General features: G+C 45.4%; 1 protein-coding gene across 4 annotated transcripts in view; it reads left to right on the top strand.

Annotated features, from left to right (window-relative positions):
- The first annotated feature begins 3,260 nt into the window (after positions 1–3,260).
- Positions 3,261–13,511, top strand: part of Ube2f (ubiquitin conjugating enzyme E2 F (putative)) — a 35,008-nt gene continuing 24,757 nt past the window's right edge. Inside the window, exons 1-3 of one of the 4 annotated variants that reach the window (XM_028755346.1) lie at positions 3,288–3,393; positions 5,520–5,653; positions 7,235–7,368. In XM_028755346.1, coding sequence (XP_028611179.1) covers positions 7,251–7,368 — 118 coding nt within the window. In that variant the 5' untranslated portion in view covers positions 3,288–3,393; positions 5,520–5,653; positions 7,235–7,250. Of the gene's footprint in view, positions 3,394–3,750; positions 3,882–5,519; positions 5,654–7,234; positions 7,369–13,511 lie in introns of those variants that run through there. The other 3 variants (XM_028755347.1, XM_028755345.1, XM_028755348.1) reach the window with 3 other exon arrangements.

The following is a 13,511-nucleotide window of genomic DNA, read 5'->3' as shown; positions in this document are numbered from 1 at the left end:
ACAGTGGAAGGCCCCTAGAGGTTACATAGAGATTTAGACTGTGTGAATACATCCAGGAGGGTTTCAAATACTCAGGGCCAGGGATGAGCATTCATGTTCCTATTTTGTTCACAGAAGTATTTACCTCCCATCTCAACCCCAAAGACCCTGTCTCCGAAGGAAATCTCAGGCAAAGTCCCATTCTAGGCAGTGGAGTTAGAACTTCCATGTGTTGGGAGAACACACAATTCAGGTCATAGCATCTGATATTCAAGTTCCTTCTGAGGCTCTAGAAATTCTGATTTAGCTTCTCGAAGCTACCTGAACTCCACGCTCCTTAAATTACTCAACTATGCTTACGTCTTCACATCTCCCCCTGCTGCCCTGATTGACAGCCTGCCTCCCTCACACGAGGACCCTTGAGGTTATGCTTGACCCACTTGAAAAATTCAAAACCCAACTCAGGGCCCTTGATTTATTCAAATTTGCAAAGTCCACTTCCCAAGTAAATCAGCATATCCCTAGGATCCAGAGTATAAGACAAGTATGCTTTTCTACAACCGTAGTGCGGCCTGCGAATCACTCCCTACCTCCCCGCCCCTAAGGAACTGAGATCCTCTACATGAACTAAACTGTAAAAGATGGCACGGTGGTTGTTGTAATGATGCTGCAAGGTTTGTTGATGTTGTTCTGGGTTTTGTTTGTTTTGAGACAGGGTTTCTCTGTGTACCTCCCTTGATCTCCTGGAGCTCACTCTGTAGACCAGACTGCCCTCGAACCCACAGAGATCCATTCAGTTTGTCTCTAAGAGTCTTTTGTCCCTTTCCTTGCTGTTGGTATTAGTAGCCTATCTCTGGGACTGAATGCCAGAGACAGATGGACTGCATTCACATTCAAGTTTAGCCATGCTGGGCAAAATACTCAACTTCTGTGGTTCAGGTCCGTTACCTGAAGCTGGAGTTAATAAAAAACAGTTCCCTGAGGTTGCTGTGAGGACTATATAGGCTAGCAAGGCAGTAGGCTCTTGCTAAGTCTGAGGTGAGCACATGATGCTCCCTCATGAAATGAACCTAGAAGCGCCTCCCCTCTTTGCAACGTTGAGATTGCATTGGTATTGGTGAGACACTGGTTCACGCTGATCCAGCTGTGTCTGCTTCTGTAGCCTGGCTTCAAGCCCTTATCTTTTCTCACCAGGACTTTGCACAAACTCATGCAGTACTTGCCCAACAAAATGGGTTCTGAACACCTGGCATGGGTCCAAAGATGAGCAGGCTGAGCTAACAGGGGAGGAGCTGTAAGAAGTGCTGTTTATGCTTAGGAAATTGAGAAGAGAGTTAGCTGAGCAGAGAACAGGTGTTTCCCCATGAAAATGAGGTGGCTTGTCATAAAGAGTTCACTTGAGTACTGTAATCGCTATTCCTGGTTGTCCACTTGACTATATCTGGAATGAACTACAATCCAGAATCAGAGGGCTCACCTGTGATCCAGATCTTGAGGTAGGAAGACACAAGTTTCTGACCTGGATCACAATAAATTCCCTCACTATAGAGAGACACATTCCATAAGTTCTGAGGCTCTAGAGAACCCTGACTAACACAAGTCCCATCTCTTCTCTGTTCACAACCTCCCTTAGATCAAAAGCCTTAGTTGTTTGTTTATTGAGACATGGTCTCACTATGTAGCTCTGGCTGTCCTGGAATTCACTATGTAGAGGCCCTTCCTTTAGATCAAAAAGCCGTTTGTTTGTTTGTTTGTTTATTAAGAAAGGGTTTCACAGCTGGGCAGTGGTGGCGCACACCTTTAATCCCAGCACTTGGGAGGCAGAGGCAGGTGGATTTCTGAGTTTGAGGCCAGCCTGGTCTACAGAGTGAGTTCCAGGACAGCCAGGGCTAAACAGAGAAACCCTGTCTCAAAAAACCAAAACCAAAAAAAGAAAAAAAAAAAGAAAAGAAAAGAAAAAAGAAAAAGAAAAGAAAAAAGAGAGTTTCACTATGTAGTTCAGATTATTCTGGAACTCACTATGTAGACCAGGCTGGCAGGTCTGCCTATACCTCTCCTAGCAATGGGATTAAAGCCATGTGCCACTATGCCTGGCTGCTTTTACTCTTTATATCTGTCCATGAGTGTGTATCTGATGTATGCACAGGTAAGCCTGAGTAAACGTGTATAGCCATGTGCCACATGGGCTGGTCTAAGAATAACTTTCTTTCACTGTTTTGTTTGTCTGTGTTTATTAAGACAGGGTCTCATTAAGTAACCTTGCCTGGTTTGGAACTCTGATCCTAATCTTTTGAGGATTCCTCTGCCTAGGCCTCACATCTTCCCACCTGAGTTTGGAAACAGGTCCTTGTGCTGACAAACGCTTTACTCACTGAGCCCAAGTGCCTCATTTCAAAAGAAATTTTAGGGTCTAGGAGGCTGTAGCACAAAGGTAGTGTTTTGCATGTGAGACTTCTTGAGGTTCATTCCCCAGAACCGCAAAGAAAATAAATGAAAATCTTGACTCTTTGGTCTTTTCCACAACAAATATCCCCTTTTCAAGGCCCTACCTCTCTAGGAGTCTTGCCTAAGTCTCTCCCAAAGTAGGCTATCTCCAGTCCCAAAGAGACAGAGAATTCATACCCCATGAGCTGCAAGTAGGACGCTGCACATGGAACCCCAGGGCCTCACATAGGCTAAGGAATTCCCCACCGTTGCTATACATCAAGGGGCCTGAAACGTATTTTTGAGGCAGAGTCTCTCTACATATCTCTGGCTGTCCTGGAATTCACTATGTAGACCAGGCCTTCCTCTGTTTCTCGAGCTCTGGGATCGAAGGTATGCGCCGGAACTCCCGGCCTAAAGCAGATTTTTAAAGTGCACATAGGAATACGAGAAATTAAAAATTAAGGAGCAGGAAGAGTGTCCTCACACCCAGCAGCCTCCTGGTGCAATCTGCCCCTCTAACTATCCCATGGCCCTAATGCAGCTGCAGACAGGTCGGATCCTTTGCATTCTGGAATGGTGCGGGGCACAGAAACATAGCTACACCAGCAGGCACTGCACTAGAGTGCTATTCTAAGGAAAAGCAGGCGGCTAAATGAATGGAAACAAGCCGGAAGGCCGCGCGCCGGGTCCTGGACGCAGGCGCCTCCGTGACCAATCAGCAAAGGTCTCTTGACCAATGAACGGCGGCCGCCTAATGAGACTGTGTACGCGACTGTCCGCGCGTGGAACTGCCAATAAAGTTCTTTATAGCTTTGAATTTTTTTTTTTTAAAGTGCCCGCTGCGGGCACGGCGCAGTCCCCGCCCCGCCACTTCCGGTCCCGCCGCCGGGAGCCGGTGCGGCTGTGGAGGCCAGCGCGACTCGGTGCCGCTGCTGGCCGGGCATGGTTTTGGGTGCCGGCTCACCTCGCCTGACTCGTGGTGCTCAGGTGAGCTGCTCACGCGGGCTGGCCTGAGGCCGAGGCTCCTCTCGCCGGGCGCCAGGCGGGACCGCGAGATCGGCGGCTGACGGGAAGCGCTGGGCGGGCAGCGAGCCCCCGCGGCTCTGAGAGCCGGGCCGAGGCGGACCCCGTGCCGCCGCCCGCAAGGTCACGGTGCGGAGCTCGGGCCGTCCGGGAGGCCGAGACCGCGGCGAGGAGGCCGCTGTCCCTGAAGGGAGGCAGGAGATGGACGCGGCCCGCCACGGCGACGGCGGGGAGGAGGGGCGGCCGGCCCGCCTGGCCCGGTTCGGTCCCTGACCGGGTTCCGCGGCGTGTCACCTGGGGTGTGGCCTTCTCCTCGGCGGGCTCAGTTTCCTCCGTCTCCGGTGGGCATTGGACCCACTCCTCGGCGCTGCCGGTGGGTTGGAGTTGCTGGAGAAGGCTTCCTGGAGCGGACCTTGGCCTTTGGGTAGAAATCTGCTCTCCTTAAGAACCTGGTAGGGCTTGGCGGTGAAGGGAAAGAGGGCATCCCAAGACCTGGTTATCAGTTTGAACAGAAGGTTCCAGAAATGAGCAGGGTGGTGTTGAAAAACAGTGAGGTGGCTAGTGGGCCTGGTGCCGAGGCCTCCTAGCTGTTTGGACCGAATGTGGGGAGCTCGGCAGTACGAGAGAGATTCATAGGTGGAAATTAAGAGGGTTAGTGATGGGGGGAGCTTCAGGAACAGAATTAACTTGGCATTCACTACCCGAAATCAAAAATGAGCTCCGGAGGGGGCTAGTCAACAATCCTGGAGGGTTAGAGACCCTTGGGCACTCATGCTGTACGGTACTGGGGTGCGGGCGTTTTTAAGTTCTGATCTGTTTCTTTAGGCTTGGGTGGTTAAGGTCCCTAGTGGCCCGTAGTTCTCTTAAATGGTTTAGATTGGAACTGTCAGTGAGGAGTTAGCCTCACTTTGAGCTGACTGGCCCTACACAGGTGACACCGGCCTGATTTCTGCACAGCACATAGGAATGCTGAATAAACATGACTTGGTGAGACTGGTAAATAACAAAAGCTGGTCCCACCCAGAGGAGGAACTAACTAGGCCAATTACAACTTGTGGAATTTGAAACTGAGCGTGCTGTTCAGGATAGCTGATCTGTCCCCAAAATACTGCCTTAGTCACCGTGTGATTTTCGAGAAAAGGGAAGTTTTGGTCGAAGTGGGGTTTTCCAGAGGTGGGACCTGTTGAGGAGGGAAGGAGAATTCTGAGGCAACTGCTACCCTTTTGATAGTTTGAGTAATTATTTTTGTTTGATCCCTTTGTGTAGATTTAAATTTCTGATTGTGGGGACATTTTCAAATTGAGACTTTGGTTTATTCCCTCCCACGCTAGTGAAAAGTGATACAGATGATAGAAAAATAGGTGGGTACTCTATTCTTACCTGCCTTAGAATATCAAAAAGTACTTGTTGGGTTTTCTGTGGAGACACCACCAGTGTTGTTTTTTTACCCTGCATAGTTCTTGCACAACGTGTTCTATTGGAAAAGCCTACAGCTTACTGAACATTACAAGCTAGAATCTACACCTCGAAGCATAGAGCGTGGTTTGCCCATCCTCTGCCTCCGATAAAGCGCAGTGGAGGTGAGGGGTGTGAGTGCATTAAGCAGAGCCCTTGGACAGTCATGGCAGGTCTGAGCAGCACGGTGCAGGGCCACATTTTCTAAGCAGCTCTCTTGTGACCACTAGGGGACTGCCTGCTAAACTCTTAATCAATGCTTTCACGGTTCACCATTTGCCTTATTGATATCAAAGGTGAACACCTGATGGTCCCCATGTGGTACGTGCTCTTCCCTGTCCCCAGCAGTATGCAGGGTTGTTATCTTGGATGGACCATTGTCAGACACCCCTGATGTCCCAAGGTCTGAGCATGTAGTGGTGGACTTAGACTTGGCCAAGGTAGGAAGCGCTACCTCATGATCTTGCTTGAGGAATTTCTGACATGATCATTCCAGGTGGCAACCAAGGCAGGAAAGCATTGTTATATATGTTCTGCTGTTTTGGTAGCTTGTGGGCTGAAGTCCCTCTGGGGGAAGTGACTTAGTGAAGACTTGAGGCTGCATGTGTTCTGACTAGGCTCGTCTTTTCACGTAGATGCCCCTGTGGAGAAGCCATTATAGAGTAGGACCGAACTGCCCCATCACTTCATGACTGACTGATCAGTGTTTGTATAAACTACGCCATGACCATACTTACAACACATCTAAAGGAAAACTAGTTTTTTTGTGGTGAGTGCTTCTTGTAGCTTAGTGTCTTGAACATTCAACCCTTTAGGCCTGTTCCAGGTGTGAGTGTGTGCGTGTCTACCTGGGTGTATTACTGTTAGGAATCTTTTCCAGATTTCAATGCTATGAGCTTATGCATACTAACATGCAATACAAGAATTGTTTGGTACATTTAGACAAGTGCTATTTTTTTTGTTTTGTTTTGGTGTTTTTATTTAGCTTTTTTGATACATGATCTTCCTTTGTGGCCCAGGCTAGACTCCAACTGACAGTTCTCCCTCAGGACCCCACCCCCACCCCCAAATACTGATGTTACTACAGGTGTGTGCCACTGTGCCCAGTGTAACCAGTACTTAGTGTGGCAGGGCCAAGTATAGTTTGGAAGATCATAGTCACTGTCTTGTTTTCCTGATATGTGGTACAAAGTGAACTCTGCCCTTCACTAGGAGTACACAGAAGGTGGCATGAGAATCTTGGCAAGAGTTGCATTTGAGGATTTTTTAAATTCTGAAGAGAGGAATATTCTTGTGTTCGTAGCATTAGCCTCACATTTGACCTCTCAGGTAAAACTTTTCATCTGTAAGTTTTAGGTTTTGTTTGACTAAGAAATTATTAGACCTGTGTTGAAAGGAAACGCTTTTAAAACAAGAAAGGAAATTATGCAAACACTGAACTACTTACTCTTGCTGGAGTGTCGGTTTGAGGAGTGTCTGAGTGATGGAAGTGTGTAATAAAGACAGAAGGTAGATTGTGGAGGTAGAGAGTGCTGGCACCCTAATGTAAATTATACTCTGAGTGATAATGCCTTCACTTGGGTCCATCAGTTAGAACAGATCAAACCTTGTAGGGAATGCTGATCATGAGAACAGAGAGAGCAGTGCATGGGCAGGGCCTGTACCTTCTGCTCAGCAGTTCCGTTACTCTAGTGCTGCTGTTGGAATAAACAGTTGAAGGCTTACAGCGTGAGTGGCAGTCCTTTTTGCAGGCAGTCAGGAGCATTATTACCTCACCTGCCTTTGGATTTTGCTGTCCTTCCCAGGGAATTTACAGCCTGAGAGCCTGAAACTCATAAGGTCTGGAAGCAGCCAGGGAAGAGTCCAGTTTGGGGTATTCTAATTTGCTATTGATGTTGACATTGCAAATCAGTAAATGTAACAGTCCTTTGAAGGCTTTGTACCTTTTCCTCTGAGGGAGAAGGAAAGCAAAGCATCAGATGTCCCTTCTGCCCTAGAGACTTCTGTGCCCAGACCACACTTGGATCCTATTGCTTCTGAGACACTCCATTGGAAATCAGTAGGGTTAGTGAATGAGTGCTAGTTGGGAATGTGGGAGTGGGTGGGGCTTGATTGTGATTGAGCTAGCACACACTCTGTACTTAGTGAGTATGAAATTTATGGCTCCCCTAAACTTAAGAAGAATCACATTACTTCTTCAGATTTCTTGTGAAGGAATCTAGTTTTGTTAATATATGTAGAATTTTTTTTTAAACAAATTTTAGAGAATCTAAAGTAAAAACACCTGTATATTTCTCTTGTCTAGTGTCTGGAGGCATGGCCCTTAACCCTACTCTTGGCTGTCTTCCAGGAGAAAGGTGGCAGTAATGCTAACGCTGGCAAGCAAGTTGAAGCGGGATGATGGTCTCAAAGGATCCCGGACATCAGCCTCCACATCTGACTCTACTCGGAGGGTTTCTGTGAGAGACAAGTTGCTTGTTAAAGGTAATCATCATCCATGGGGGCTGTTTTTATACCCTGTAACAAAATGAAGCTTGTCTGAGGCTCCTTGGGATGGATGTACAGTAGTCTGTTGAATGGAAATACTTCTTTGAAATGATTGTAAAGTATAATGATCAGGTAGGCATAGTGGTGCACACCTTTAAGCTCAGCACTCTCGGGTAGAAGCAGGCTGATTTCTGTGAGTTCAAGGCCAGCCTCATCTACACAATGAGTTCCAGGATAACCAAAGTATAGAGTGAAGAGATCCTGTCTAAAGAAAAGTGTGTGGTTGTCACTTACAGTGGAAGGATTTATACTAGACAGAGAATGGGATTGTAATAGCAAAACTATGGTGTTAGAACTGTGGTGCCTGACACACTGGGAATAGTCTTTTTTTGGCTCTGCTATGCTGTGTTGTGGAAAGAGTAAGACAGTTGGAATTGGCAGGACCAAGGAACATGGGTACTGCTGTTATTTTCCTATGCTGTCCCTTTCCTGTAGGATGCACAGCAGTAGTTTCCAGCCTGGAACAGGTACTGTGTTTTTGTTTCATGTGGGACATAGCCATAGCCTAAGTATTCCTGTGAAAATCTGATGTCTTCAAAGAATTATGTCACATATTTCACAAACACAGACACACACACACACACACACACACACACACTAATATATGAACTGTTAATGATATATACTATAATTTTGTTTTTGGAATTCACAGTTACTATGATCTTAGGAGAATTTTAGTCATAATTCTTTATGATTAAAATTCTCCTAAGATCATAGTAACTGTCCATGTTTATAAAGGAAAATTATGTTTGATAAAGGGTTCCCTTTTATGTGCATAGGAGTATATATGTGGCCTGCATGTTTTTATGTGCATGAGGTAGGGGCAAGGATGTATACATGTGGAAGCATGTACATGTTGAGGTAAAGGCTGAAGGCAGTGGGTTTGTGAAGATTTAATAGGGTCTCTTGTATACTCCCTGGACTTAAAGCTTGAATTAGCTTAAATCTTGACAAACTTATGCATGATTGGTTAAAAGTAAAATTATTGTTCACATCTCGTTCTTGTCTTAGTTCAGAACACCCAGATCATAAACCTCATAGGGTCGGCCTGGAACACCTCGCGTGGATGAACCTAATGAATGACACGTGATTTCTCAGAATCCTTGATGTTCCTTTTGTAGAAGCAGCCCAGAGTCAGAAGAGCCAAGCTGAGGAGTTTTGGGGTGTAGTTGCAGCGCTTAGGCGCAATCCTGGGGTATCAGCTGAGAATAAACTGTCCCTTTATATTGCCACCCTCATGTTTAATAATAGCTTCGGTACACCAAGCACTTAGGGCCAGGTCCCAAGTTAGACATTGTCTGCTATGGCTAAACAGTTGTAAACCTTGTAAACAAGTAGGAGTGTCTTTCTCAGGATCTGCAGTCTAGAAGATTAAGGTTATGGATGCATAGTTTAGGGGCTGGACAGATGGCTCAGTGGTTAAGAGCAGCCACATAACAGTTCACAACTGTCTGTAACTCCAGTTCCAGGGGATCCAATACCCTCACGAAGACATATGTACATAAAGGCAAAACACCAATGAGCATTACATAAACAAACAAAGAAATAAATCTTTTAAAAAGAAAGAAAGGAAGTAGGATTTCCCAGCATTTATGAGGCAAAGGCAGACTGATCTCTGAATTGAAGGCTGGCTCTGTTCTTCAGAACGAGCTCCAGGATAGTCAGGGCTACACAGAGAAACCCTGTCTCAAAATAAATAAATAAATAAATAAATAAATAAATAAATAATAAGAAGAAAGAAAAGCAAGCAAGCAGGATTGGACTAAGTGATAAAGCCACTTTCCTTCACATGTGCCAGGCCCTGGTTTCCATCCTCACCATTGGAGAAAAAGATAAATATTGGTTTCTGGTGAAAACTGTAATCTGTTTCCAAGGCGAGGCCCTCATTGCTGTATCCTAGGAGGAAAGGTTCACTGGTCCTTTTGGAAGGAAGAGACAAAAGTTGAATGTGAACAGAGCCCTCATGAGTTAATCACTCCAAAGACTCCACGTCTTAATTCTACCACATTGGGCATTGGGTTTTAATAGGAAGTTTGGGCGCCTTCAGACCATAGCAGGTATTCTGTGTCATAGCAAGCACTTCAGGGGTAATTCTTAGCTTAGTTTTAAATTTTTGCCAGGCAGGAGCTTCATTTTCCACCTGAAGAGCTGAGAGACTTAGGTTAAGAAACCTGTAGTAGTTGCAGCAGGATGGCCAGACCCACATCTTAGGGGTGAGGCAGGCTCTAGGAGAACAGATTCAACGTGTAATTTAAAGAACAGAAATGCAATTTAATAGAAGAAAGTTTGGCAGATAGTCTCCATCAAACCTGTGCCTAGAGACTCACCTGGGAGCTTTGAGATAGAGTCCAGGGTGATCATGGTGAAAAAAACTTTGCAGGCAAAAATCCCTTTAGGGACTTTGAAAGAGTCTGAGTTTAGCAAGATTGCTATGGTTGGGCTTATTGTCCTGGGCAGTAAAGTAGGCTCGTGTGAAGATGTCTTTCATGGGTATGGACACATTATAGGAAATTGTATGACTGTGTCTAGTACTTAACACTGCAAAGCTGCATTCTGAAAGGGAGAGGCAGGGAGTTTGTCATGCAGGGCAATCAAAAAGTATCTTGAAACAATACAGTGGAGGGAAGTGAAGCAAGAGGAGGCTGAGGTATAATCACACTTTGAGGAGAATGCCCTATTATAGCCCTTGCTCAGCTCTTAGAGCTGTCACCAGCTGGCAAAAGGCTCAGGTCTTCCTGTTCTGCTTTTAGTCAGCTGGGGGCTGTGTTGGAAGGTTTATAGCTTGTCTGTACAGCCATAAAACTCTAGAACTAGAACAAAGGCCATGGGTCCACAGCCCAGTGACCACATGTAGGACAGAAGTCTCATCTACAGTGGCATCCCAAAGAGCTAAGGGAAAGATTATAGACACTAACAGGCCAAAAAATTACTGCTTTTATAGATGGGGGAGGGGCTCATGGGGTCTTGCCACTTACTGGTGATAACTAGCAGATTCTAGGCAGAACAGGAAAGGCTGGGTGCCCACTCCTGTCCTCCTTGAGCCTGGGCCAAGCACCTTAAGACTGTGAGGGATTATGTGTTCATGTGTGGTTGGGTCCTTACCCTCTACCAGGGCTGCCACATGCTCCTGTTTCCTGTGCTGGTCTCTCACACTAATCTCTGGTGGGTCACAGTCCAGCTTGCCACATTGTCAAGGCTCTCACAGCATTTAACAGTGCATGAATCTGAGGGGCAGTTCAACAAGTCTTGCTAAGTCAAGTAGGAGGTCAAACATATGACCAAACACAGCCTTATGTGTTCTGTTGAAAGTTAAACACCAGTGAAACTGTTCAGGGAACTTGGACAGTCACCATAAGTACACTAAACAGCTAAATGGGCCAAGAGGGCCTCTAGAAGCCATAGATAGGCACCCACCTTGATACTTTCTGTGTTCATGTCAGTAGTAGGTGGCATGAAGTCCTGGGCTACACTCAGTGATCCTTAGCTCTTATTAGAGGAAACTGCTTTTTCAGGATTGTGGTTTGCATTTTAGAGTAGTACTAGAACACCTTTGACCTAGTTAGTTGTGTCAGTGCTTTCTAGAAGGGCTGGCGTCTATGAAGGGTATGCAGATGCAGTAGCAGATCAGGAGGACACAGCTAGAGCCAGGTGTTGTGGGCTGCCCAAAGCAAGAGGAGGTGAGTTTGTGAGGTGTGGGGATCATTGTGGTAGGGTAACTGGGTAGATTTTTTTAAATCTGGTTGTGGTCAAGCTTCAGTGGACTCTGGTTTGATCCTTATTTAGAAGGAAAAGAATTTAATTTCTCAGAAGGAAGTTATGTAGCCACTGAATTATGCAAGGTGCCAGGGGCCTCCCAGAATTGCTAGGCCACCTAGCAAAAGAGGCATTGTCGTCTTGTGAAAGCAAGCCTTTAGCAGCTTAAAAATTCTTGTCAGTTTTTGTTATTTTGTAGGGAAGTGGTGTTCTTCAGGCCCAAGTTGTGTTACTTTGTCAGAGGCCCTGAGACTTGCCAAGCAGCTGACTGGCTACTTTGGCCTTGTTTCATTTTTGTTGACACTAAGATTGTCATTACTGATGTTGGAGTCAGTATGACCAAGACGTCTTGCTAGGATTCCTGGGGTAGTCAGCAGGCTGTGTTTGGGACTTTCTCAGCCTTTTTCTTCCTTTCTTGGGTGAGTTATACTGAACATAATGAATACAAGCAAACCTTCAAGTTTAAATTATTGGCTGTCATGTAAAATTAGAGCTTTTATTACGTTTCAATATGTATATAATGCTATTAGATATTTTCACAGGCAGTGGTCTAAAACAGTCTGAAAAAGACTGTCCTCCAAATTTGTGTGCTCAAATCTAAACACTTGGGTGGTATTAGGAGGTAATTACCTTTGGGAGGTAATTCATGATGGTAGAGTTCTGTGAATGGGATTAGTACACTAACAAGAGATCCCAGATAGCTTCCTACGGTTCTCTCCTATAGTTTGAACACACAGCAGGAATTTGTTATCTATAAGGACTCTGAGCCCTCACCAGATTCAGAATCTGCTGGTGCCTTGGTCTTGGCCAAGCCACCTTCAGAATTATAAAAAACTAGCATCTGTGTACAAACTATCCATGTGTGTAAAATATTTTTATTGTAGCAGGCCACATACCAAGAGAATAACACTAATTTAGGTTTTATGTGGTAATGGAGTGAGTGAGTGTGTGAGTGAGTGAGTGAATGAATGAATGAGTGAGTGAGGACTAGGGCATTCAGAGTTTTGGAATCCCTGTAGCTACTGGATTTCAAGGATTAGATGCAGAACCCAGGTTACTAAAAGAATCATTAAGAGAAGTGTGGAGGACTTGCTGAGTGGTGAAGGCATGAGTAGGAGTGGGAGTTGGGGCTCAGGGTTTGGAGACCCTTGGTCTTCAGGTATAAGCATTACATATGAAATGACAGAGCCTTTGGGTGGAGCCAGGTAGTGTGCTATTCTCTGTCCTAGGTGAAGACAGCTTTGCTGACCTGTTTATTATGTCATATCCTGTGTCGCCCCTGTTGCCCCCTACACAGTACATTTTGCTTGTGAGTATGATTTTATGCACCCATATGGGTGTGTACATAGTAAAACAATACTAACCAAGTGAATTCATATACATTTCCTATGTGGTCACATTAGCACACATTACTTAGCCTTCCTAACCTAACTTTGTACCCTTTGCCGTTGCCCTTTTCCCTTGTCGCCATTGTTCTGTTTCTGTGTATTCAGCAGTTTGTTCCTTCTCTGTCGGGCTTCTTTCACTTAGTATGATGTCCTTTGCTCCATCATGTCACAAATGGCAGGCTCGTCTCTGCTAATGCTGAATAGTGTTTCTTATACATCTCACAGTTTCTTTATTCATGACTCAGTTTATACTTGGGCTGATTCTTTATCTTGGCTATCATGAAAAATAACTGTAGCGAGCATGGGATGGTCATTCATCTACAGCAGTGATCTTCCACCTTCCCCGTGCTGCGACACTTTAATTCAGTTCCTCAGGTTGTGCTGACCCCAACCATAAAGTTATTTCCTTGCTACTTCATAACTAATTTTGCTGCTGTTATGAGTTGTAATGTAACTATCTTATACACAATCCCCAAAGAGGTTAAGAATTGCTATTCTAAAAGGTGCTGACTCATTTTGAGTGTGTATATTCACAAAGATTGCCCAGTCATATGGTAGTTGTTTTGTTTTGTTCCTCTTTTTAGCTTTTTGAAGGATCTCTACCCCCGCCCCCTGCCCGTGTGTGTGTGTGTGTGTGTGTGTGTGTGTGTGTGTGTGTGTTCCCTTTTCTCTGTATCCTAACCGTCAGTTGCTATCTCTTATGTCTCTAGTTCTTATGTCTCTAGTAGTAGTCAACTAGAAAGATTCAAGATAGCAGGCATGGTCTTGTTTTGATACTTGGTGACACTGCATATCTTTTCATAAAACTGTTGATCACTTTTATCTCTTTGGAGAAATGTTTGCTCAGGTCCTCTGCCTGATCGATTGATCTTCCTTCCTCTCTTTCTCTCTTTCCCTCCCTCCCTCCCTCCCTCCCTCCCTCCCTCCCTCCCTCCCTCC

The sequence above is a fragment of the Grammomys surdaster genome, unplaced genomic scaffold, assembly GCF_004785775.1.
Source record: "Grammomys surdaster isolate TR1022 unplaced genomic scaffold, NIH_TR_1.0 126059, whole genome shotgun sequence".
Taxonomy (NCBI): Eukaryota; Metazoa; Chordata; class Mammalia; order Rodentia; family Muridae; genus Grammomys; species Grammomys surdaster.
This window is presented reverse-complemented; position numbering and strand designations above follow the sequence as displayed.